The sequence below is a fragment of the Schistocerca serialis genome, chromosome 11 (genome assembly GCF_023864345.2).
Source record: "Schistocerca serialis cubense isolate TAMUIC-IGC-003099 chromosome 11, iqSchSeri2.2, whole genome shotgun sequence".
Taxonomy (NCBI): Eukaryota; Metazoa; Arthropoda; class Insecta; order Orthoptera; family Acrididae; genus Schistocerca; species Schistocerca serialis.
In genome coordinates, this window is record NC_064648.1 from 104,345,806 (window position 1) to 104,372,166 (window position 26,361).

Consider the following 26,361-nt stretch of genomic DNA (forward strand, 5'->3'; position numbering starts at 1 on the left):
ATGTTAATGACTTTCCATCTTTAAAACCTGCATTAACTGGTGAAATTCCGTCCCGTGACAGCGAGACTCTCACTAAAAAGCGTCCTCTAGAGGACACTGAAAAAAATGTTGATAAGGAATCTTCCAGTGAAACATCCGTTGCCAGGAAGTCGAAGCCAAGTCCTGTTGGAAGTGGTAAAAGGAGATGAAATGCAGGTCGATGTGGCTCCCGCACAAGGAATTATACCGCCACGAACAGATAGTGACGCAGCTTGTAGTGACTTTTCACAGAAATGTGACCCTGAGCCTGAGGTCACAGCTGCAATAACCGCATCGAGTGCACAGCCCATACAGTGCGAACAGTACGATGAAGTACCAAGCAAACAACCTGCTGGCTCCGAAGCGCAACACCGCGCCGAAGGAGGAAATAAACCAGCATCACCGCCTCGCCAGCAAGACAACGCAACCGACAACTCCCCGGAGCCAAACAAATACTGACGACTCGCAAGCCACCGCCGTTGCGCAAGACGGCCACCGTCGGAGGCTGCGACCGAAACCAGGTCTTGCTGTCACGCGTCATCAAGCGAAAGTCACACCAGAGAAGAAAGACGTCAAGAAAAAGAATATTAAATATGAAGTCATCAGGGCCAACACTGACGAGGAGAAAGACCACAGTGACTTATAGCGATGCATTGTCAGGATTTCAGGATAATTTTCTTTTCAAGCACTTTGTTTCAAAGCAGTAAAAATTTTTCTATGAAGTTAGTGCATGTAATGGGCACACAGCTTGTAAAGATCGTGACTTGTAGAGAAGCACGTTGCTGCTATAATCATACCGATCCTCATCCCAAATAGCTTCTTCAGGTATGTCTGTGATGCAAGTTTATATCATTACTACTATTAACATTAATAAAATACAGTCACCCTTCAAATTGGCAGAATCAGAAGATTTCTTGTTCCAGTCTGGGACAGATATCGCGTTGCTACAAGAAGTTGCGATGACGGCATTTCGGATCCCAGGCTTTTTTGGAATTGTTAGTGTTTCTACGCAAGCCATATCGGTACAGCCATTCTTATAAGGGAAGGCATTCCAGTGACTGAAATCGAACGACTAGAATCAGGAAGAGCCGTAGGCATAAAAATTTTCGATATGACCGTGCTTAACCTTAACACCCCATCAGGAAATTCCCATAAATTGGATGGTGCGATGCTTTTTAAGATGAACTAATTTATTTATTGAGGAAAAATCCGTGTTCTCTTATATTAGGTGGACATACAGTGTGTTTCAAAAATGACAGGTATATTTGAAACGGCAATAAAAACTAAACGAGCAGCGATAGAAATACACCGTTTGTTGCAATATGCTTGGGACAACAGTACATTTTCAGGCAGACAAACTTTCGAAATTACAGTAGTTACAATTTTCAACAACAGATGGCGCTGCGGTCTGGGAAACTCTATAGTACGATATTTTCCACATATCCACCATGCGTAGCAATAATATGGCGTAGTCTCTGAATGAAATTACCCGAAACCTTTGACAACGTGTCTGGCGGAATGGCTTCACATGCAGATGAGATGTACTGCTTCAGCTGTTCAATTGTTTCTGGATTCTGGCGGTACACCTGGTCTTTCAAGTGTCCCCACAGAAAGAAGTCACAGGGGTTCATGTCTGGCGAATAGGGAGGCCAATCCACGCCGCCTCCTGTATGTTTCGGATAGCCCAAAGCAATCACACGATCATCGAAATATTCATTCAGGAAATTGAAGACGTCGGCCGTGCGATGTGGCCGGGCACCATCTTGCATAAACCACGAGGTGTTCGCAGTGTCGTCTAAGGCAGTTTGTACCGCCACAAATTCACGAAGAATGTCCACATAGCGTGATGCAGTAATCGTTTCGGATCTGAAAAATGGGCCAATGATTCCTTTGGAAGAAATGGCGGCCCAGACCAGTACTTTTTGAGGATTCAGGGACGATGGGACTGCAACATGGGGCTTTTCGGTTCCCCATATGCGCCAGTTCTGTTTATTGACGAAGCCGTCCAGGTAAAAATAAGCTTCGTCAGTAAACCAAATGCTGCCCACATGCATATCGCCGTCATCAATCCTGTGCACTATATCGTTAGCGAATGTCTCTCGTGCAGCAATGGTAGCGGCGCTGAGGGGTTGCCGCGTTTGAATTTTGTATGGATAGAGGTGTAAACTCTGGCGCATGAGACGATACGTGGACGTTGGCGTCATTTGGACCGCAGCTGCAACACGGCAAATGGAAACCCGAGGCCGCTGTTGGATCACCTGCTGCACTAGCTGCGCGTTGCCCTCTGTGGTTGCCGTACGTGGTCGCCCTACCTTTCCAGCACGTTCATCCGTCACATTCCCAGTCCATTGATATTTTTCAAACAGATCCTTTATTGTATCGCTTTTCGGTCCTTTGGTTACATTAAACCTCCGTTGAAAACTTCGTCTTGTTGCAACAACACTGTGTTCTAGGCGGTGGAATTCCAACACCAGAAAAATCCTCTGTTCTAAGGAATAAACCATGTTGTCTACAGCACACTTGCACGTTGTGAACAGCACACGCTTACAGCAGAAAGACGACGTACAGAATGGCGCACCCACAGACTGCGTTGTCTTCTATATCTTTCACATCACTTGCAGCGCCATCTGTTGTTGAAAATTGTAACTACTGTAATTTCGAATGTTTGTCCGCCTGAAAATGTACTGTTGTCCCAAGCATATTGCAACAAACGGTGTATTTCTATCGCTGCTCGTTTAGTTTTTATTGCCGTTTCAAATATACCGGTAATTTTTGAAACACCCTGTATTAACTGTGTTTTAAATCAGAAAGATCAACAACCCAATTTCAACTACTCGCCACAGTTAAAAAAGTAAGTGATCTACAACTCAAAGATGTATAGGAACTTCAGCACCCGACTAGATGGAATTTATGTGTCACCAAATTTGCAAAAATTTTTATTAAACGTTGAAACTGTTCCCGTGTATTTTAGCGATCACAGTACACTTTTAACTTGCTTTAATTTAAGTGTACAGCCAACCCGTCGATTCAGAGGGCAATGGAATTTGATTATATCTGTTTTAACTGACGAAGAACTGGAACAGGAAATAAGAGTAGCGTGGACTATGTGCCTCCGCACAGCAGACAAACACCCAACAGTCACTGACTGGTGGACTAGGAGGGCTAAACCAAGGTTGCTGAAAGTTGTCTTGCAGTATAGTGTAGCGAGGCGCAGGGAGTTGAGGAATACAATGGAATTTTATTATAAAGTTTTAAGAGAATTATATCATGAGGCACATGATGACGTAATTCTTATGAATGATATCAAAAAATAAAAGCCAAGTTATTAAGCAATAAACAGCAACAGATGGAGGGACTAAAAATTAAATCGAAAGCCACATCAGTAGTAGCTGATGAAACTGCTACTGTGTATCACTTGGTGCGGCATGCTAAAAACAGACGTCAAGCTTTTATTGATGAAGTCCAGACGCATACTGGTACAAGGCTCACGTGCCAGAAAGAAATACTGGACCAAGTCCACAGGTACTATGACAACTTGTATGCCCCTACCACAGTGGACGATGCAGCTCTCGAGGACTTTCTCATTGTTTTAGGTCCACAGTTGTCGGGAACAGAAAACGCTGACATCCTGTCACCTATTACTAAAGATGAAGCGCATGAGGCAGTGCGTAACTCACCTCTCAAAAAATCTCCGGGACTTGGTGGCCTCCCTGTGGATTTTTATGCCCGCTACTGGTGTATAATTGTGGACAAGATCACTTCCATGGCGAATGTGGTCTAGACCGGAAAAGCGGTCCCTGCAGAGTTTAAGGAAAGTAAAATAGTACTGATTCCTAAGAGTAAAGCCAAAACCAACTTTAACAAATTTCGGCCTCTTTCGCTAGTAAATTCTGATTACAAAAAAATTTCGCGTATTATCAACAAAAGACTCCCTGCCTTTTCCAACAAAATATTGAGTCATCATGAGTCTTGTTCTCCTACCAGAAGGGTATTCGAAAGTCTATCTGCATACAGAGACGTCATTGCAATTACGTCAGTGGCAAGTATAAAATCTTTATAGATTTCAACAAAGCCTTTGGCCGCGTTAGTCATAGATACCTCTTTGCGACGCTGTCAAGAATGACTTTCCACCCTCAGATTGTCAACATGCTAAGAAATATTGCAACAGGTATAAATGCGAAAATAGCAATCAATGGCCAAACCTGTAAACCCATACAGATAAGGCGAGGGGTTCCACAGGGCAATCCCTTATCTATGTTTTTATTTACCGTATCTGTAGAGCCCTTTCTCCGCAGTGTCCACGCAAGATTAACAGGCATAACATTGAGTGTTGGGAAAACCGTCATACGAGCTTATGCTGATGACGTGAGTGTTGTAATAAGGAATAAGGAGACAGTTACACTGGAAAGAGAAATCCAAAAGTATTGTCTAGCGTCGGGAGCGACAACCAATGAAAACAAAAGTAAAATATTGAATCTGCGGGGCCTAGATCATCTCCGACTGGCATGGGCAAAACAAGACAACAAACATAAAACTTTGGGAATAACCTTAATGGCATGTCCGATGAGGATGGCTGCTTTTAACTGGACGGAAGCTAGGAGGAAAGTTCATGGTGCTGTAATGGAGAACATCCATCGAACTGTGGACCAGGTGCAAAACGTCAGATTCATGAACTCCTGCATTTTGTCTAAAGCGTATTTGACTGCACAGGTATTTCCAATCCCCAAGCTAGTAGCGAAAGGGATCGTGTCCACTGTTACCAATTGTTTATGGCGAGGAGACATATTCAGTGTTGGTGCGACTACCGTTATACTGGATGTCAGAAACGGGGGCCTCGGTTTGGTGGACATTCGAAATAAAGCGTCTGCTCTGTTCCTCAAACGGACTTTCCATGTACTCAGAGAACTGTGACGCCCCATAGCCTGCAAGCACCGATTGATGTGCGAAGGATTAATACCCGTCTGCAGTATGTGAGGAACTTTTTCCTCGAAGCAAGTTACCTTAGTGACGAAATCAGAAGCAACACATGTACCACAGTGCGTGACATCATACTTGAAAGGAAGTTAAATGAGGGCAGAAACAAAATTGAAAAGAAATTCCCTAATTGTGACTGGAAAGCTGTATGGCGGAACATCAACTATGCCGGGCTATCTGCAGACGCTATTTCCGCATGGTACAAAACAGTTAACAGTGTCATCAGCACCAACGAGAGACTGTATGGGATCGGTTTAAACCAGACACACCTTTGTGGAAAATGCCGTCTGGTGGATACACTCATCCACAGATTCACCTGTGGCGGCAGTATGAATAACTGGAATTGTATCAGGCAACAAAGCGCCTTTCTCACCGATCCTCGACCGAATATATAACGCCATCGCTCCTTCTGAGACCAGACATGACATACATTCCGAAATTAAAAACGAACGCCATAAGCTGGTTACTGGGAAAATGTGTTAGTTATGTCATCAACAAACTTGGGTCGGACAACGAGATACAATTCCGCGTTTACATGAAGTGTGAATACGCAAAAATCAGCACGTATCGCAACCACAAGAAGCACTACGGCAACATGCTGGAGATCATTTTTGAAAGAATGGGTGTCGGTTAAATATGTGGCACCACTACAACACCTTGAACGAGAACGAACAGAAGAAAATTAAAAGTCACTTGTGTTCTTATTGTTATTTACTTCTATGTTACACGAAGAGGTTTTTCAAAATTTTCAGAATTACTCGTGTCCGACTTCCAAAGTATTTGTGTGATTCAAGAAGAATTGTTAAGTTTTTGTCAGTGATCAGTTTCTACTCAGAGAAGAGGTTTCTTTGTCTTTCTTACATCGGAGAATGGGAATTTTGTGTTAAGATTTCTGCACACTTAGTGCTTAGTGCTATGACCCAACTGGGGACATGCAAAAAGGGGTGGGAGGGGTTTGGGCCTCGACGCGCCGGCAGTGCCGTGAAGAGACCCCACTGCTAGTGCGGCGTGTACCACGCCCTGTGACCTTCCTCAAAAAAAAAATAAAAAAAAAATGTTTTTAGCGCGCGGGAATAGGATACGGAAGGTCATAGGTTCGCGCGTGGGTGGATGCGAAAAATTTTCTTTTCCTCTTCATAAAAAAAAGGAAAAGAAAGTTGATAGAGCACTTGCCCGTGAAAGGCAAAAGTCCCGAGTTCGAGTCTCGGTCCGGCACACAGTTTTACTCTGCCAGGAAGTTTCATATCAGCGCACACTCGGCTGTAGAGTGAAAATTTCATTCTAGAAACATCCCCCAGGCTGTGGGTAAGCCATGTCTCAGCAATATTCTTTCTTCCAGGAGTGCTAGTTCTGCAAGGTTCGCAGGAGAGCTTCTGTGAAGTTCGGAAGGTAGGAGACGAGGTACTGGCGGAATTAAAGCTGTGAGGACGGGGCGCGAGTCGTCCTTTGGTAGCTCAGTTGGTAGAGCACTTGCCTGCGAAAGGCAAAGGTCGCGAGTTCGAGTTTTAATGTGCCAGGAAGTTTCATATCAGCGCACACTCCGTTGTAGAGTGAAAATTTGATTCTAGAAAGAATAATTGTTATATGGGGAAACGTATAATTTTAGAATTGTACATTTGCATTCGAAACGTTCTAAGAAGTATGTATGCGTTAATGGCACATGCTGTTGCTGATGTCCGTGTCTGCTATTTCCAGTTTGGCTGGTATCTCGGTATTGCAGATGACGTGCAGCGACATGAACAACGACATGTGCTACTATGGATTACATGTCTGTTATAACGTTCTGAGCAAAAATAACACATTCCCAAAAATATGCGTATCCCAATGCGATATTTTACTCTTTACTCTGCAGATGAATAAAGGAAACTCGCTGGTGATAATGAAATATGGCTGAAATACGTATCGGTAAAAAGAGAAGAAACCGTGTTTGTTCAAGGTTGAATCTTTTCAAATTTTTGTTCTTAAATCAAAGACGAGATAAAAAAAACCCTGAGATTTCATGTAGAGAAATCACCTAAGATGAATACCTACTCACAACATTCCAAGAAGCTGTATGAAGCGAAGAATCTGAGAATACAAGACGGACGCCTGGCTGTCGCTCTCGTAGGGCCGGCAAAGACGAGGTCACGCTAATTACAGGGCGCACAGGAGCGAAGTGGCCGGGGAGACGGTCCAGTATGTGCTACTGCAGGAAAAACCCTCTACCACGCACTTCGCAGGGGTTTGTGGAGTACGAAAGTGGAAGTTGATTTAGATATTACCAACATGTTATTTTTACAGCCTTATGACTGAATATTTACTTTCGTACAGGAAAAAATAAATTTCACGAGCTGGGTGACTGACGCAAAAGTGGTAGTGCACTTCGCAGGGGTTTGTGGAGTACGAAAGTGGAAGTTGATTTAGATATTACCAACATGTTATTTTTACAGCCTTATGACTGAATATTTACTTTCGTACAGGAAAAAATAAATTTCACGAGCTGGGTGACTGACGCAAAAGTGGTAGTGCATGATATGGAAAAATATACTGTCCCAAATAATATATGATCTCAACCACATGCACTCTTATTTATTCTGTAATTACTGCTTCCATTTCCTTACAGTTTGCATCCTTCAGTTTTACCTTAAGTTGCCCACATTAAAAATGGTGTTACAAGCAATTTGAGTGAGTGAGGCGCAGGAGTTTGAACTTTCTTCGACGTACAAGACTTTATTGTTTAAACGTTTGCAAATCCCGTTAACGTTAGTAACGTCTTCACACTACGACATTCAGTAAACAGATAACCGAAGATTTCCGCTGCTCGCCTGGCACTGTCCTCGTTATATACCAGCGTAATTTGATGTTATTCTCAGATTTGTACATACTACTCACACAGCTGATACAATCAGCTGGTCTAATGACATTTCTCAAAATATTGCTGTGTTCTCTGTTATTGTCTCTAGTTGATGGCTCTTGATACTGCTGTATTCCTTGGCAATATTATGCTTTTAATATGTGTTATTCAAATGCGTTGTGTTTTACACGCTTGCTGTTTGTCACTTGTAAAAATGGACATCTTTTTCCTGGAAAATATCAAACGAACATATGTGAAGTATTACATCTTACATCTAACCTGTGGCCACCGGTGAAGCCTCAGGAGTTGACTGAATGACTTCCCCGCAGCTGGGTAGGGGCTCATAATCACAGCCGGCCGCGCCGTGCCACAAGTCACGCGTGCAGCGTGTCTGGCCCACGGGCGGCGCGGGCCCGGCCTGCCTGCCGCTCGGCTCCGCTCGGTCCTTCTCGGAGGCGCCCGGAAGAGCGCGGCGCTTCATCCGGCGTCGCGGTGCGGCGTCTTCCGGCCGGCACAAGTCCCTCGAGTTCGGCAGACTCGCGCTGTCAGCGCTGTTTACCCTTCGCTGTGTGATCTCGGTACGGTGGAGGTTCACTGGACCAGTGGCTGTTTGCACGAAGGAGGCAGTCGAGCCATCTACCGTCGCGATTCTTTAAAATGAGTGGCAGTGACAGAAGAGAGCGAAGAGGTTTCTCAATTCATATACGTTACAGGTAGTGCATATCTACTGTGAAACGACATTAGATGTACATATACATGGATGCTCTGCAGATCACACTTAAGTGCCTGGCGGAGGGTTCATTGAATGACCTTCACAACAATTCTCGATTATCCCGATATCGAACAGTGCTAGGAGAAAACGAATGCCTATACTTTTCCCTGATAGCTCCCGTTTCCTTTATTTTACTACGACGATAGTTTCTCCCTAAGTATGTCTGCGTTAGCAAAATATTTTCGCATTCGAAGGAGAAAGTTGGTGATTGAAACTTCGTGAGATGATTGTGCCACAATGAAAAACGCCTTTTTGATGTCCACCCCAAATAATGCATCATGTCAGTAACACTGTTTCCCCTATTTCGGGGTAATACAGAACGTGCAGCTCTTCTTTGAACTTTCTCAATGTACTCTGTTAACCCTATCTGGTGAGGATCCCACACTGTGCAGCGGTACTCCAAATGAGGGCATACAAGCGTAGCGTAGGCAGTCTCTTTAGTAGATCTGTTACATTTTCTAAATATTCTGCTAATGAATCGCAGTCGTTGGGTTGCCTCCCCCTCAACATTATGTGTTCTTCCCAATTTAAGTCGCGTCTGCCCATTCTGATTTAGGTTTTCCGTGATTTCCCTAAATCGCTCCAGGCAAATGCTGGGATGGTTCCTTTGAAAGGGCACGGCCGACTTCCTGCCCCATCCTTCCCTAATCCAATGATACTGATGACCTCGCTGTTTGGTCTCTTTCCCCCAAACAACCCAACCCAACCCGACCCCAACCCCCAATCTATGTGGCTCGTAATTATAATTCCTAGGGTTTTAGTTGAACCTGCGGGCTTTAGATTTAGTGACTTATCGTGTAACCGAAGTTTGACAGATTCCTTTTAGCACTCATATGGAGGACTTCATTATCTAGGATCAATTGCCACTTTCCAAAATATACAGATATATTTTCTAAATCGTTTTGCATTTTTTGATCTCAGATTGTTCCTCAGATTGTTACGAAATCATTTATATAGATAAGGAACAGCAGTGGGCCTATAACACTACGTTGGGGAACGCCAGAAATCACTTCTGTTTCACTCGATGACTGTCAGTTATAAGGAACTGTGACCTCTCTGATAGGATATCACGAACCCAGTTAGCTAACTTAGATGATATCCCATAAGCACCCAATTTCAGTAGAAGCCGCTTGTGTGGTACAGTGTCAAAGGCCTTTTCGAAATCCTTGTCGATAGCACTCAACACTTCGCGCTTCACAAGAATAATGTTTTCTGAATCCGTCTTTACTGTGTGTCAACAGACCGTTTTCATCGAGGTAATTAATAGTCCTCACACGCAATATATGTTCCAAAATCCTACTGGATATCGAAGTTAATAATATGGACCTGTAATTTACTCGATTACTCCTTCCACCGTTCTTGAATATTGGTGTAACCTGTGCAGCTTTCCAATCTTTTCACACGGATCTTTCGTCCAGCTGACGGTTGTATAAGGTTGTTATGTGTGGACCTGTTGCATCAGCATACTCTGAAGGAAACGTAATTGGTATACAGTATGGACCGGAAGACTTGCTGTTATTAAGTGATTTAAGTTGCCTCACAAATCGTAGGATATCTGCCTCTAGGTTACTCATGTGGAGAACTGTTCTTGATTCGGATTCTGGAATATGCAGAAAGAGTTTAAAGATTTGATTGACAATGAAACAGGATTAAATCACGAATGTCGACACACAAGATTCCTTGTTTTGTACATCAAAAAGCACTTTGTGCTAAATTTGCAGGCCTTTGGCACATGGCGAAAGTGGAAGAAAGCATATTATAATTGCTGAAGTCACACGTATCTTCCGTTTTCAGCTGCAACGGTTTTCAGTGAAACTGAACGATTCCTATGGAGACTTCATATCGTACTGCAAAGTACGTAGGTTATATCGAGAGACATACCTGGAACAACTTAAAACTTGCTAGCGTTTAATAAAGGAATGCAGGAACGAAAATTAAAACATGTGCAATCTAGTGCATATTTCACATTTTAACTGGACTTGACTGCACACTGCCCACAGTAATGCACTGCAAGGTAACTTTTTCCTCATTTGATGGGGATGGATTTAAAAAGAAAATCGCGTTTCTGGAACGGACACATTCTGACAAAGACAGTGAAGTTCCCTAAGATCACTGGTGTTAAAGGAAATACGGAGTTTGAAGAATACGTTGTGGCCTAGAAAGAATTACAAGGGTAGTTTTATAAAGTTTTTGAGATTTTTAAAAGTTTGTTTACATTAGCGCTTCATTGCGTATTAATACAGGTTACGTAACATCAGTGCTGTTGTGCCAAGTTATCCTCTTCCTTTGTGTAAATTTTTCTGTCAAAACACGTCTAGCAAAGGCGATGTTAGCTGTAGAAATCTGAAGGCGGGGATGTGAAGACTGTGTAGATTATAGTTTATTGGGGCGAATGTAGCGGTGAGGAAACTGGGTAGATAAGACGCTCTCCATGGGAACGTACGTTATGTAGAAAGGACAGAAAAGTCGCTGAAAAGGAGGCAAAAATTTGTGCCCTTGAGGCTGAATTAGAAAATGAGGACTTGGAATTATGTAGGCTAAGGGAAGAAACAGGGACGGGAGAGGTAGAAGCAAAAAGAGAAAGTGTTGAAAAAACTTTTAAATTCAGTTAGTAAATCAGTTTGGCTTGCTATCTGAAGTAGTGGAGGAAGGGCCTCATCCAGATGTAGTTGAATGTATTTTGAAGCAGAATATTAGCTTCAAGAAAAAAAAGACATGTAGGGATCAAATCAGAATAGGAAAAGAAGAATATTGCTTCTAGTTAACAGTCAAGGCCAGGAGCGTCAGGAGGAATTAGGTGCAGCCTACCGGCTCACAAGTTTTGTGAAAACAAACGCTAGGGAGATGAGGCAATCACAGTTGGAGCAGCAGGAAACAGCCTGTGGTATGAATCCAAGGTGTACTATTGCGAGAGACTTGGATGAAATAGGAACATGAACTGGCCACACAAATGTGGTGTCTGTGGAGGTCTTTCAGCGCCATGTTCGGTCCTGCGTAAACACTGGTGTAAGGCGTGTTAACACTCTGGCTTGCTATCTGAAGTAGTGGAGGAAAGGGATGTTCCAGATACCCCCAAAACCTCACATACGCGATGTTCCTGTTGACACTACTGGTAGGTGAGGATACACTACGCATGGCCTGCACCTAAATAGGAAGGGGAAAGATAAGTCAGCTTCTCCATTAGCAGACACTGTAAGGGGGAGCCTCAGTCACACGAGGGTGACCCCTGTGGTTAATGGCACTAGGTAGACAGGTTTTTTATGTTAAGGTCAAAGTCCAAACAGGCAACACTCAAGAAAAATAGAATAACAGAAGCTTCATGTACAGTAAATAGGGATGAAGCTGAGGGTAGTATCAACTTACTTCATCAGAATATCAGGGGAATAAAAAATAAAGTAGATGATCTGTTAGCATATGTAGATGACCTATTACACTGTCTGTCAGCCAAAAACAGGAAGTTGTTAATCTGTGATGATTTCTAAGTAAACTTTCTAACCAGTTCAGATGGGAAAAGTGTAAGTGTTATTAATTGTATATAAAATAGAATCAGCTATCAATTTCCCTGTACATATAGCTCAAGGCAGTAGCGCTCTAATAGATAATGTATTTGTACAGCAAGAGGGTGTAAAACTAACACATGCTTTTCCATTGATAAATGGATTGTCAGCCCATGATGTACAATTGATTGAATTAGAAAACACAGCAATGTGTACAGCTCAGAAACCGTGAAATAAAACTGTAAGGTTGCTCAATCCAGTGTTTATTGAGCACTTCAGAGAAAATTTAATAAATGTATGTAATGAGCCAAATGCACTTGTGCCTGGGCATGGCCCGTGAGCCAGTGTCTTGGCCACCCCATTTCTACACTCCTCGTTTCTTTTGTAATTCCTACAAACAATAACACCTGTATTCGTACTGATAACTTATTTAAATAAAACCTACTGGTGAATTTTGCTTAATGGGGATTAGGCCACTGTCCATGGCATATTTGTGTGCCTAAGACTTCGTCGCCTAAATGTGGAGGCAGCACCAGAGACACCACCAGAGGCAATAAACAATGACACAACACTAACTTGTGGAAACAGACCTATCCGAGATTTCAATTTTGATGTATTCTAGAGCTTCCAGCAGATAAGGGCAACGCTACAATGCTCATGAAATAATGAACCTACTGCAGAAAAACTTGCGTTGTATTGCAACCAAGAAGGTACAGTGAGATTAAAAGCAATCTCCCAAAATCAGTACTTAGGGTAACGGATCAGCTAGTAAAAGCCTCTTTGATTTTTCTCACCAACTAGAAGTGTCTTACTAAATCAGAACTGGTCCCATCAAGATTGTGTGGTATACCAAAAATTCACAAACCCCTCACTCCATTAAGACCAGTTGTTAGCGCTATGGACTGTTCGACAAGCGTGACTGCCAAATACCTGGACAGTCTTCTACAGACCTCTTTAGCAAAAAAAGACGTATAAAAGGTTCAGTTCATTATACAAAAAATAGAATCCTTCATGTCCATCAGATATTAGCCCATTTAGACATTCTATTACTGCTTACTATAGTTGCTCTTAGTAAAACGATGTCACATATCGAATTTACACTCTTAGACAAAAAAAGGAACACTCCGTGAAGGAAATATCCGAAAGGTACAGAAAGTAGTAGTTGTACTTTACATGAGCAGACAAACAAGTGGATGACTTATTCAAGAGGGAAGCTTAACAAGTTAAGTAAGTCAATAATGCGTCCGTATGTAAGCAATTTTTTATCTTGACATTGATTGACAGAGTTGTTGGATGTCTCCCTGAGGAACATCATGCCATATTTTGTCCAAATGCTGCGGTAGATCGTCAAAATCCCGAGCTGGTAGGACGTCCCTGTCTATATCGCTCCAATTATTCTCAATTGCGAAGAAGTCTGGCCACCTTGCTGGCCAAGGTAGGGTTTGGCAAGTCTAAAAACAACTAATAAAAACTCTCCCCATATGCGAGAGGGCATTATTTTGCAAAAAAAGTTAGCCAAGAATGGCTTACCTTGAAGGCAGCAAAACGGGGTGTAGAACAGCATAGAAGAACTGCTGTGCTGTAAGGTACCACAGATTAAATCCAAAGAAGTCCTGCTGTGAAAAAAAACGACACCCCACACCATCACACGAGGTTGTCAGACCATATGGCGGACGACAGTAAGGTTGGTATACCACGACCATCCGGGCAGAAATGCAAGTCCTTACGGATGAAATAGACAGGATGGGTAGGAAAGCTAAGACGAAATGGCTGCCTGAAAAATGTGAAGAAATCGAAAAAGAAATTATTGTTGGAAGGACTGAGTCAGCGCATAAGAATGTCAAAGCAACCTTGAGTGATATTTTTAGCAAAGGGTGGTAACATGAAGAGTGCAGTGGGAATTTCACCGTCAAAAAGGAGGAGGAAGTGGATATATGGAAAACGTACATGGAAGGCCTCCATGAGGAGGGAAGATTTGTCTGATGTGATAGAAGAAGAAAGAAGAGTCGATTTAGAAGACATAGGAGTCCAGTAATAGAATCAGAATTTAAAAGAGCTTTGGAGGACTTAAGATCAAATAAGGCAGAAGGGATAGATAATTTTCCATCAGGATGTCTAAAATCATTGGGGGGAACTGGCGACAAAGCGACTATTCACGTTGGTGTGTAAAACGTATGAGTCCGCCGACATATCATCTAGTTTTCGGAAAAAAATCATCCACACAATTCCTAAGACTGCAAGAGCTGACAAGTGCGACAATTATCGAACAGCCTGCTTAACGAAATTAGAGAATACATCCAGCAAATAATTGAGGCCGTAGGCCGCAAGTGCTGCACTGAGATGAAGAGGTTGGCATAGGAGAGGAATTCGTGGTGGACCACATCAAAAGAATCAGAAGACTGATGACTCAAAAAAAGAAAAAAAAACGAAAAGTCTATAACGTTTCGTCTCCAAATACTGGAGATATCTTCAGAGGCTATAACGGCTCAGGCAGCAGTTTGAAACTTCTATAAACTCTACAAGCTGAACTGTTTGTTCGGATCCCTGCCAGTCGGGCTGTGACGTCATCAGACGGCTGCTTAAGAGCGCAGAGTCACGAGTGCGTGTGTTGTCGAGCTTCTGCTGGGGAACACTTGGCGCTGGTTTCTGTATTCAGCACTGAGGTCAGCAACTAGTCTAATTTCACTCATTCTTCTTTCCGTTAAAGTTGCTGTATTCCTGAATTTCCCTGAACATTTTTGAACTTCCCTCTTTCATCATGGGTAATAATATTTTAATTGAAATGGTTTCTTCGCAGTTACTTTCTTTGTACCTATGTTTTTCTTTCCAACTTTTGTTATTGTCATTTTCAGAGATATCCATTCCTCTTCAAGTGGACTGCCTACTGGGATATTCCTTGTTGCTGTATCCATAGCCTTGCAGATCTTCAAGAGTATCTCGTCATTCCTTAGTACTTCTGTAACTGACACATTTGCGTATAGATTCTTTCTGACTTATCTCTTAAACTGCAACGTACTGTTTATCATTACTACATTGTGATATGAGTCTATACCAGCTCCTGCGTATGCCTTAAATCCACTATATCCTTTCGGAAGCTCTGTCGGACCATGATGTAATCTAACTGTAGTTCCCCATATCACTCAGCCTTTTCCAATTATACATCCTCCTCTTGCGATTAAGAGTATTCGCTATTACTAGCCGAAATTTATATCAGGACTGAGTTAGTCTTTCTTCTCTCTCATTCCCTATCCCAACCCCATATTCTCCAGTAACCATTTCTTCCACGTTTTCCTCTACAACTGCATTCCAGTTTCCCACGAGTAATGGAGTTTCATCTCCGTTTACGTCCTGTATTACCCTTTCAATACCTTCATATCCTTTTTCTGTCTCTTCATCTTAAGCTTCCGACGTCGGCATGTACTTTCTGAACTATCGTTGTCGGTATTGGTTTGCTGTCGATTGTGATAAGCTTAACTGTATCACTGAACTGTTCACTGTAACACACTCTCTGCTCTACCTTCCTAAAGAATCCTACTCCCATTATACTGTTTTCTGCTACTGTTGATATTACCATAATACAAGCCCAAAATACGACCGTCCCGCCCCGCAGCAGCACCCATGGATAGAGACCTGCACCGGTGCCTGGTCACCTACACAGCCTTGTACGACGATCCCTAGTCGACATTCGAAACCTGTACTCGCCGGTGAACACAAGCCCACTCCACTGATCCAAGTTCTGTTTCACGTGTCCCCTTAGCCAATTTCTTCGCACTCCAAGGTTCCAGGTAGTTGTTTATTGTTGCTCGTAGTGGTGGCCTAGTGACCACATTGATCTAGTGGAACTGGCTACTTACTGACTGTGTCAAAGAGCCTCCATGTTGACACCAAACAGAGGGAGTACTTTTACAGATAGAGACTCCAGCCAAACACAAGCGGAACTGAGCCCACAGAGTTCTACCTCCATGATACAGAGGCACACATATGTGCCCCTGGATAGGACCAAAATTTCCTGCAGCTACTTCCTTAATTACTTTGGTGTCTCCCTCTTCCTGTCACTGTCATTTATGCAGCACTGCACGGACCTGTGAAAGTCGTTTGCTTCTATTCTAAATCAACTGCACTACATTCCTGCAAAAAACTGGGGAGCAAATGTAGACAAACAAAACAACGCTGCAATTTCTCTTGGTTATTGAGCTGTCGCATATTGTGCTATAGCATGGGAGAATGGCACTCACACAGTTAAGACGTAAGGAGCCATGTTGACTATTAATGACATTGCTACAACAGCTCCCACTTAGGGGTTGCATGTTCTGTTAAATTTTGTCCCTGCTAATCTCACAATCAAGGATGCCAATGTGCTAATTCTTAAGACAGAGTGCTATAAGAATTCAGTCCAACTCAGTAAGGTAGCGCAGTATGGTCTTTCTTGTCACGAAAGACCAAGATTCAACCTCATCCAAACGGCACAAGAGAACATGGCAACGTCTTCAAAACGTGGTATTATAGTGGAAGTGCTGCTCGTGACTATGTCGCCAAGGAGCAGACGGTGAGCCATGTTGTGGGGGAGCGCCCACTCCATGCCTTTGAAGGCGGTCTGCTGCGCTTGTCCACTCAGAGTTCTGGCTGCATGTTTGTATGTGAATTCTTGTATTTAATCAGAAACGATCAGTTCGCCAGAATATGTAAGCAGACTCGCATACCAGCCGTAATGTACGCCATAATTCCTGACACCTCGATTCGTCTCTAATGGGCTGGCGACCTCTATCAATGGGAAACGTGAAAGCTGGAGAAGTGCAAGTTGAGTTTAGTTTTCACTATTCTATTCTACAAAATACAGTCAAGTTTCATAATATCATTTGTCACATAAGCTGACTCGATTTTATTTTGAAAGGTTGAACAACATGGTATGGAACATGACAACGCTGCAAACGGATGATCTGAGGCATCATATCCTGTCCCAGTCAGTGCATGCTGTTCAACGCATCACAAGAGCGACGATCGGCAGGGTGAATTGTGAGTGGTGGCGTCCAGTTCAGTTTGAGTGGAGGGACAAACCTGGTGAGTATATTATTTGGAAGTTCGTTATTGTTAAATAAAGCGCAATGTGCTCATTTAGGTTTTCTATAAAAACTCTCGTCGAAGTTAATCAACACATGGTGATGGAGTTGCACCACATTTGAAAATTCTGTCCTAATTAAAGTGCACAGAAATAAAAACATAAGAACTAAATAATAATCACACCGGAGAAAAGAAACAGTTATCTAATCACAACCGATTTCATCTAACAAGAGAAGATCACCAACCAGGACTCATATACGAGACGCACACTTGCAAGGTGTGAGCCCCAGCTGTCTATGTCGCGCGGAGATTTGGACCACGATTATGACTGTACGCAGTTAAGACCTTCTGAACACATAGCTTTTCAACGTTCGTGTACCACGTGTTTCTGGCACGCTCCGCTGCGTTCGCCCATTGTCGGAGCTCGAACTACTGTACGGCACGGTGAGTAAGAGATTCGCGTTTATAGTGCCAGTCAACCGACAAGCGACAGTATGGCACCTCCAGGAGCAGTATACAGTGACGGTCAAATTGCCACGCCTAAACGTCAAAGCTCGTGACAGTTGTGACCGATAAGCGTCTTTATATGTGGCTATTCGACTAACTCTTACACGAGGCAAAAGAAACTCTATGAGCGTTTCTTTGTGCTACTATTTGTACCTTGCAATTTAGTTGCGGCAGTCATAGAGAAGACCCGTTAAATGGAGAGAAGAATAGTTGATTGACGTTAGACAATTCTTTATGAGAGGATGGCGGTGACAATGATGACGATACCCTTTCACCACGATCATTTTCGTCAAACAACTTCATTGGCACAATGTGACGGAGACGTAAAATCGCGAACTGACTGTTTAGGAAGCTTGCTTTGAAGAGGTAATATTGTCAGGTTTCACCTTGCCTCTGTCCGTAACAGAGATCTGTGTGTGTGTGTGTGTGTGTGCGTGTGTTTTATAAAAAACTGCTGCAGAATATGTCCTAAAATATTGCTAAACAGTGTTGACCATATATGCGCATGGCATTGAAATACTATCTGCTCATATTGCTTACCCGTTTTTCATGTTAAATCACATGTGTTCTACTTGAAGAACAAAGTTTCGGAACACATGGGGCAGACGTGACCGGCTCCACACACGTCTTCCCACACTTGCGACATGAAGCGGGTCTGAGGGCTCTGGACGTCACCCCGCTGCACAGTACTCTGCACTCGTGCGTCAGGCAGCTGCAGTGGGGCGGAGCCAGTGGCAGGCAACCTGCACCTACAGAACTTTAAAAACTCTGCATTCAAGACGTCTGAAATGAGTATTATCTTAAGTATGGCCATTTATTTTAAGAGAGGATGGGTGTTTGGTATCTAGGGTTGAGATCGTGCAAATTTATGTTTTTCTCCTTACAAAAGAAGGTCGAGTTAGTTACGTTTACGTGGAAGGTTACAAGTAAAAAACATGAAGGTTGAGGACAGATTTCATTCGATGTCAGATAAGGAGAGATCATGCTGACACATCAGTAGAGCACACCGCCTCTAGCCTCGACAAGGGCCTGCTTTGGCCGACAAAGAGAGTCCACGAGTCTCTCCAGTTGTGTCGTGTTCAGCTGACGTCACTCAACAGGTCCCGTAGAGCCGCCAGATCGCAGCGACGTCGAGACCGCCGCTGTCCACACGCTGGAGCCAGACATTTCCTGTGAGGCTGAGACCGGATGGCTTAGCGGGCATGTCGGGATGCGGCAGGACGGCTGAGTGTTCGGTCGTCCAGCCAGGAGCGTGTCCACGCGGTCTGTGAACACGGCTGCTGTCTTGGGAGCGTCCCCAGGCCACTCAGCATGAAGGTAGCGCACAGGTCCCGATTAAAAAATCACTATGCAATGTGATGCGATCTAGACTGCTCGCTCACTAAACTTCAGCACAGATCTCTGACACGTGACGTTTTAAGACTCCCGTTCATTGTCGTTGCGATAAAAGTGACAATGCAGGAAGGTACTGTAACTTTTACAAAAATTTTAGACCTTTAATGCCATACGCTACAGAGCGTATGGGGATCCACTACACGATGCCAACCCCAGCAGAACAGACACTAAGAGTCGCAAGAAACGACAGAGCCCGTGTCCTTAGAAATAGTGTAAAGTGCGTTATAAAAAGTGGCGGAATTTGGCACATTGTGTACATTTATTTACTTCTTTATGCGTTTATTCCACCTGATAAAATTAAGGCATTAGTGCACTCTCTTACATATGATCCGACATCTCAATGTGTCAACATTACGACATGTGAAGTACACGCGCAGCATGCGGTAGTGATAATTATACTACTTCTGCTAATAACAACAACAACAACAACAACAATGGAGACACATAAGAATACACGTTTCTCTTGATGGGACATGCACAACTGTTGATACACTTCCCAGTGATAAAATCAACTGCTGATGTAAAATTTTGCAACTGTTGCAGGTATTATCACTGATGACAGAAGTTAATGTGTGGGCTTTCATAAATTCCACATGTTATGCTTTATATCAGAATACACATACTACAAAAATTGTAGCTCTGCATCTTTAAGTTGACTTACATGTAAAACAGTGTAAAACATCGATTTTTTCAGCAACTGTTTCAAACTGTGGATGCATTACTTTACATCTTTGTTCGCCTTTCTTTTAACAAATTACATTATGATAAAAATTTCTAAACTTTCCGTACTGCAATTACATAACACTATGGCTTCAGTACAAACAGTCATGACTGCACACGAGGTTTGGCATTGGAGCGGAGTGGAAGAGAGGGGAGTCCCTTTCTCTCTCCCTCTGTCGCTCTTTGTTTTAATTCGCAACCGTCGGTAGCTATAGAAAACTCTCGCTTCCCCATGGGAGGTATGCTTCCAAAAGGATCGAGGCACAGGAAAGTTCCATGTGAGGTAACGTCCTGGTGAAACTCTTGTTAATACTCGTACTTCTGTATTTATGGGAAGAATTGTCCGATTATCTACGGCAAGAAGTCGAAATCTATCGTTTTCTAAATCCTGCTCTTAGATTTTGTGGCTCGCCTAGGGCCAGATATAAGCTCAGAACTCAATTGAATTGCGATGAAGAGTGGATAGGAGTTTAAGAGAATTGCCTGGAAGAATAAATGCGGAAAGGAGTGGGACACTGAAGTGGAGAGCATTCATGAAATGCGTCTGAATTTCTCTTGGGTTGTAGATACTATGTTGATGAATACCACACAGGCAGTTCATTTGAAGAGGAATGGACATCTATGAAAAGGGCATCACAGAAGTTGGAAAAACAAAGTTAATAACTGGCAACCAATGCTCTACAATCGCTATAAAGTTAAGAGATGTTCAATTGACTCTTTTATTAGAACATGTTACGCGTTTCAGGTTTAACATCCATCTTCAGACATATGTTACAAACACGTACAAAACATAAGCGAACAGCACACTCAACGCGTCTCAACGTTACAGAAAATGAGATGTAGTCATATGAGTTACATACCACAAACTTCAACTCCTTCCTACCCAACCAGGCGTACAGCCTTGACAACTCAAAGAAAGTGTCGAATAACATATGACTGCGGCACGAGCAGTCTTGAAGCAGAGCGTATACTGACGCTAAACAAGTCAACCTGCAGGGAAGCGCCCTCGGTACATGTGCTCCATGTGTTAACATGCAATTTAAGAATAATATACTCATCATATAAATCTAACAGTGTGTAATTACGACTAGCAGTCGGAATAGTACTTCTGTACACGTTAACACTAAAAGTTTTTTTAATTTTTTTTAAACTCCAAATTTTTTACATTGCCATACTATGCCTATAGCCAGTAGTGGCACTAAACACTACTCAAAACATATGTCAATATAAAATAAATAATAGGGAGAGGGGAGGGGGAGTTTCTCGGTGAATAAACGTTTCAACCTCTCAAATCTGTAAAAGAATACCACCAAATTAAATATAACCAACATTATCCATCATAAACTAAAGCCCTGTGATCAGCTCGCGTACACAAACGTCTTAGGCGCCATCTGTTATAGCCAACGACAACCACATCGGCCCATCCGCCTATCGAGTTGCAGCCAACTGATACTCATGGGCCATGACTGCCCAGACACCAACTTACACCCCTCTGCCACATGGAAAAAGTTTAATGGTGAGAAGAAGAGCATTTTCATAAAATCGCAAAAGATACGTGGGCTATACCTCATACATTCCTTATATAAACTAGTGGCACGACAATTGCCCGAGTCCTACCTATGCTATCCGGATTCCGGAGAGCTATAGGTTTTTAAAAAACAAATACAAAACATTAAAAGTGTTAAAACTTTAGTCTAAAATCAATAAAATAACCATGGTGTCACCAAAGAGCACCCAAAGGGCACCGTGGTGGACAAATCTGTAAATGACAACCTATATGCTCATCTAACTTTCCCTGTATGACGATAAACTAGCCAACCACTGGGCAAAAAACGTAGCTTATCATAACGGTACGTCGACAGAACACCACCAGCTCCTATAAAATACACAATCATACTTCTAATGAGGGGATAATAGATACCAAGTTCAAAATAGTATCCGTTCAAACAAGCCAGAAAACCAGTTGTTCCCACCAGAAGCCTGTTTATTAAATACTGGGTGTGCAGCGTGCTGTATACGTGCGTAGATCTCCAGATCTTCAAAGTTATCTAAAATCTTCCCTTTAGGTTGTAAATGCTGAATTCTTAGGCTATCTTCTATCGGGGCCCGCTTTTGGCCAGTCTCCCTCATATGGCGCCCCAGCCCACTATTATTACTACAGTTATGTTCTCTAAACCTTGTGGCAAAATCCCTACCCGTCTGGCCAATGTATGTCCCAGCACATCCCCCACACTTAATTTCGTATACACTGGATTGCTTAAACTTATCTGTTTTCCCTTCATCCGTATGTACTAATATTCCCCCCAACTTCTTCTTTGTATGGAAGCTTACGCAAACGCCAGCCTTCCTGAAGGCTCTAGTTATTTTTTGGCAACATGGTCCAACATATGGAGTATCATGGCGGCTGCAGTGTAACACGTGTTACGTTCGGCTCGCGAAATTTAGTTGAACTCGAAGGTGTTCTCGCAGGTGGTGTTGTCTAGTACCAGTGGAAATTGTGTAAACAACAGTGTTCTGTGCAGTAGTGCTATTTTTTTTCTGTGCTCCGCCAATATCTTTGAGAAAATGGTAAACAGAAGAGTCAACAGCAGCGCGTCCAGCAGCGGGGAAGCAGCAGGTGCGTCGGGTCTGCTCTTGGCGGAAGGTGCGGCCGCGGCTCCCGGTATAGCGGAGCTGGTCCGCTCTGAGGTAAACGCTGCGCTTCACGATAAAAACAATCTCGATCTGATAGCAGGCACTATAACGGATACTGTAACGGCAGCAGTATTGGCCAAAATGCGTGAAACTGTTGAGGCGAATACTGCCGAAATTACAGCACTAAAAAAGTCTGTGTCTGAATACGAGAAAAAGGCACGAGAGTTGGAAGTGAAACTATCTGCCGCAACAGACGAGCTAGAACAGTACCAAAGGCGAAATAGTCTACGACTGTTTGGAGTAGCAGAAAATAAGGAAGAAGACACCGACAACCTGCTTATACGGGTTGCACGTGAAAAATTAGGCGTTGAAGTGACCAAGGCAGACATTGACAGGAGTCATCGGGTGGGACGAAAACTACCAGGTGCTACCAAACCTCGTCCAATAATCATTAAATTTGTCTCGTAGCGAAAAAGGGCAGAGATCTTTACCCAGAAGAAGAAGTTAGCAAGGACAGGGCTGACAATAAGGGAAGATCTGACACACGAACGGCTAAAGATTTTAAACAGTGCCATATCCCATTTCGGTCTTCAGAATGTGTGGACTCAGGATGGCAGAGTAATCATTAAGACGGCAGCTGGAAAGAAGACAGTCACAAACATGACAGAACTGAATAGTATTAAGTGAAGCTACTCGAGCCAAAAGTGCAAACTTAACACCATTTGCAAATTGTAACAGCCCTATACTCTGATATAGTCTTGTAATAGTATTAACTTTTTAATTATACCCATATTTGTACCTTCAACTAATTGTTTTTGTAACTGTATTAACTTTTTACTATTTTTTTGTATCTATAGCTCTAACCATTACTTAATTTTAGTTACTGCTAATACTTTTTTCGTTTTCATTTTCTCTTCCATTCTGTAATAGTTCTATTGTAATTATTAGTCTCTCCTTTAGTTCATTAATCACCCATCTCTTCGGTTTAAATTGTTCATAACAAAAATCACTATCAGTATCACTTTAGCAAATTTCAATCTAATTGTAGCGTCCTACGATAATCACTACCAGTATCACTTTAGTAAATCTCAATTCAATTCTAGCTTCCTACGATAATCTATTAATTATGAAGCTTACTTCTCTCTGCTGGCAGCATCGGCCTCTTAAATCACTCCCCTTTCCCTTATTTCCACCCTACGATGTTTCAAATATGCCAATTACATTTCTCCTCTTACGACATAGGATACACAGTGACACACAGCCGTCACTATTTTGGTCATATTCTCCTTGCACCGAATACCACTAATCCATTTTCTATTCTCCCGCAACCTCAGGAAATATCTTGCAGTCGCCTTTCTTTCGGCACTTGCGGAGTCACAAACAGGGCGCGCAAAATCTTGGACACCCCTGTGTTATGTCACTCGTCGGTAGCAGCGGCCAGTGCCCCTCGCGGCAGGTAGTGCCTAACAAAGTGACAAACCAGTCTGCCACCCTACTCCAGGCTGCTCGGCGGAATGCGTCAGAGCTTTTAGCGGCTCACTGCAACATCCAGTCTTTACCTGCACATTACGAAGAACTTAGCCTCCTCTTCAACCAACTAAACTACCACGTAATCCTCTTATCCGAAACGTGGTTGAAACCACACATATCCTCTGCATCTATTCATCTCCCAGGGTACACATTTCTTAGGGCAGACAGATAAAAAAAGCGAGGTGGCGGCGTCGGCGCGTATATTCGAACAGACCTCAAAGCGAAAGTATTATGTACGTCAAACCCTGCTGAAGAAAAAGAGGCTGAATTCATGTTCATTGAAATAAATATACAAAGTCGGAAATTCTTGACTGGCGTCGTGTACAAGCCGCCAAAAATAAGCTCAATGGGTTCCTTCCAGTCGGAATTACATTCACTTCAGTGTCAATACGAACATGTCATCGTAATGGGTGACTTGAACATAGACCTGCTAAGAGACACTCCCTCCGCAATAAACCTAAGAAGACTGTTTAGTTGCAATAGCATGAACATTCTTCCATTACAACCTACACACCATACGACGCACAGTCATACTCTTATAGACGTAATCGCAACGAAACAGACTGACAAAGTAAGAGATGTTGGTCAAACATCGGACCCTGGCCTCTCAGCACATGATGTAATATTCGTGGCCTACTCTGTGCAGCCCCCAAGGATCAAATCGCGTTACGTAACTTGGAGGAACATGAAACGTATTGACCTTGACGCTCTAACAGCCGATTGCTCAGAAATCTCATGGCATCAAATAATCAGAGAACCTACAATCGACGGCAAAATTAATGAACTTGGTGTTAAACTCACTGCCCTCTATGACAAACATGCACCTGTGCGCAAAATCCGTGTAAGAAAATCTCCTGCTCCATGGCTGACAGCTGAATTACGTCAAATGATGACTAATAGGGATGCTGCCCATAGGCGTTTCAAGGCAGATCCGAAACCCGAGCGTTTCGAAGAATATAGAAAGCTACAGAACAGAGTGAAACAATGCGTTCGCAATGCTAAAATCAGGCACGCTCGCTCCCTTGTATGCAGCGATCCGACGCCCACGACTCTATGGAAGAATCTCCGTAGCTTGGGGGTCGGAAAGGCAAAATCGGAAACTACTTTTCATGTGTCAGCTAACGAATTAAATGAATTCTTCTCTGCACCTCTGAATACCCGCACGGCTGATAATTACCGACCATAAGAATCCCCAACCAGGATAACTAACAACGATACCTTCCGTCTAAAACATGTAACAACAAATACGGCAAGAAAAGCAATAATGAGAATCTCTTCTGATGCAATAGACAACGACAGTATCGGTATAACCATGATTAAGAATGTTGCCGATATCTTAGTACCTGTCTTAACTGACATATTTAATTTTTCCCTCGTGAACGGAATATACCCCACTGCATGGAAAAGAAGCATAATTCGACACATCCCTAAGATCGAAAACCCGCAACTGCCTAGTGATCACCGACCAATTAGCATACTGCCTGCTGTTTCCAAAGCACTTGAATGTATTGTTCATGACCAAATCACTGAACACTTGAATGAATTCAGCCTATATGACAAATTTCAATCCGGTTTCCGTAAACATCACAGCACAAACACTGCTCTAATTAAAGTAACTGATGACCTGAAATATGCCATCGACAATCGAAAGGCAACAATATTGACGTTACTGGACTTCAGCAAAGCTTTTGACACTGTTAATTTTGACATATTGCTCAGAAAAATGCAACAGCTTAATTTCTTTGATAGTGCAATGAGATGGTTTGAAAGCTACTTAAAAGACAGACCGCAATGTGTTGTCTGCGTAAATGAAAAATCTTCCTGGAAACGTGTTTCCTCGGGAGTGCCACAAGGATCAAACTTAGGACCACTTTTGTTTTCTTTATATGTCAACGATATTTCGTTGGTTGTGTCCTCCTGTAAATATCATTTCTATTCCGACTACCTCCAGCTCTACCTAAGTGTCAGACCTGAAGATGTAAACACTGCAATCGGTCAGATGAATGATGATCTGTCTTCAGTAGTGACATGGGACTTAAACTAAATGCAAAAAAGACGCAAGTAATCTTAATAGCCCATCAGAAATTGATAAGTTCAGATTTCCGCGAACGGCTACCTCCTATTCTGCTCGGCGGTACTCCAATACCATATCAGAAAACAGTTAAGAACTTGGGTGTAACTTTGGATGAGCATCTCAACTGGGCGGAGAATACAGTCGCAGTGTGCCGAAAGACGTCTGCTTGTCTCTATGCTCTCAAAAAGTTTCGGAACATATTTCCACAGGACTTGAAACGCCAGCTCGTGCAAGCACTCGTTCTACCGAACCTCCACTATTGTGACGTGATCCAACAAGGCAAGAGTAGTGAAAACAAAAGACGGCTAAGCTAACCATGAATGCCTGTGTGCGTTACGCCTGCAACATT

General features: G+C 42.9%; 1 protein-coding gene across 1 annotated transcript in view; it reads left to right on the top strand.

Moving 5' to 3' along the window:
* The window catches only part of LOC126426878 (uncharacterized), an 88,974-nt gene that overhangs the window by 18,948 nt on the left and 43,665 nt on the right, over window positions 1-26,361 (top strand). The window contains exon 3 of the mRNA XM_050088921.1: window positions 16,986-17,152. Coding sequence (XP_049944878.1) covers window positions 16,986-17,152 — 167 coding nt within the window. The remainder of the gene's footprint in view (window positions 1-16,985; window positions 17,153-26,361) is intronic.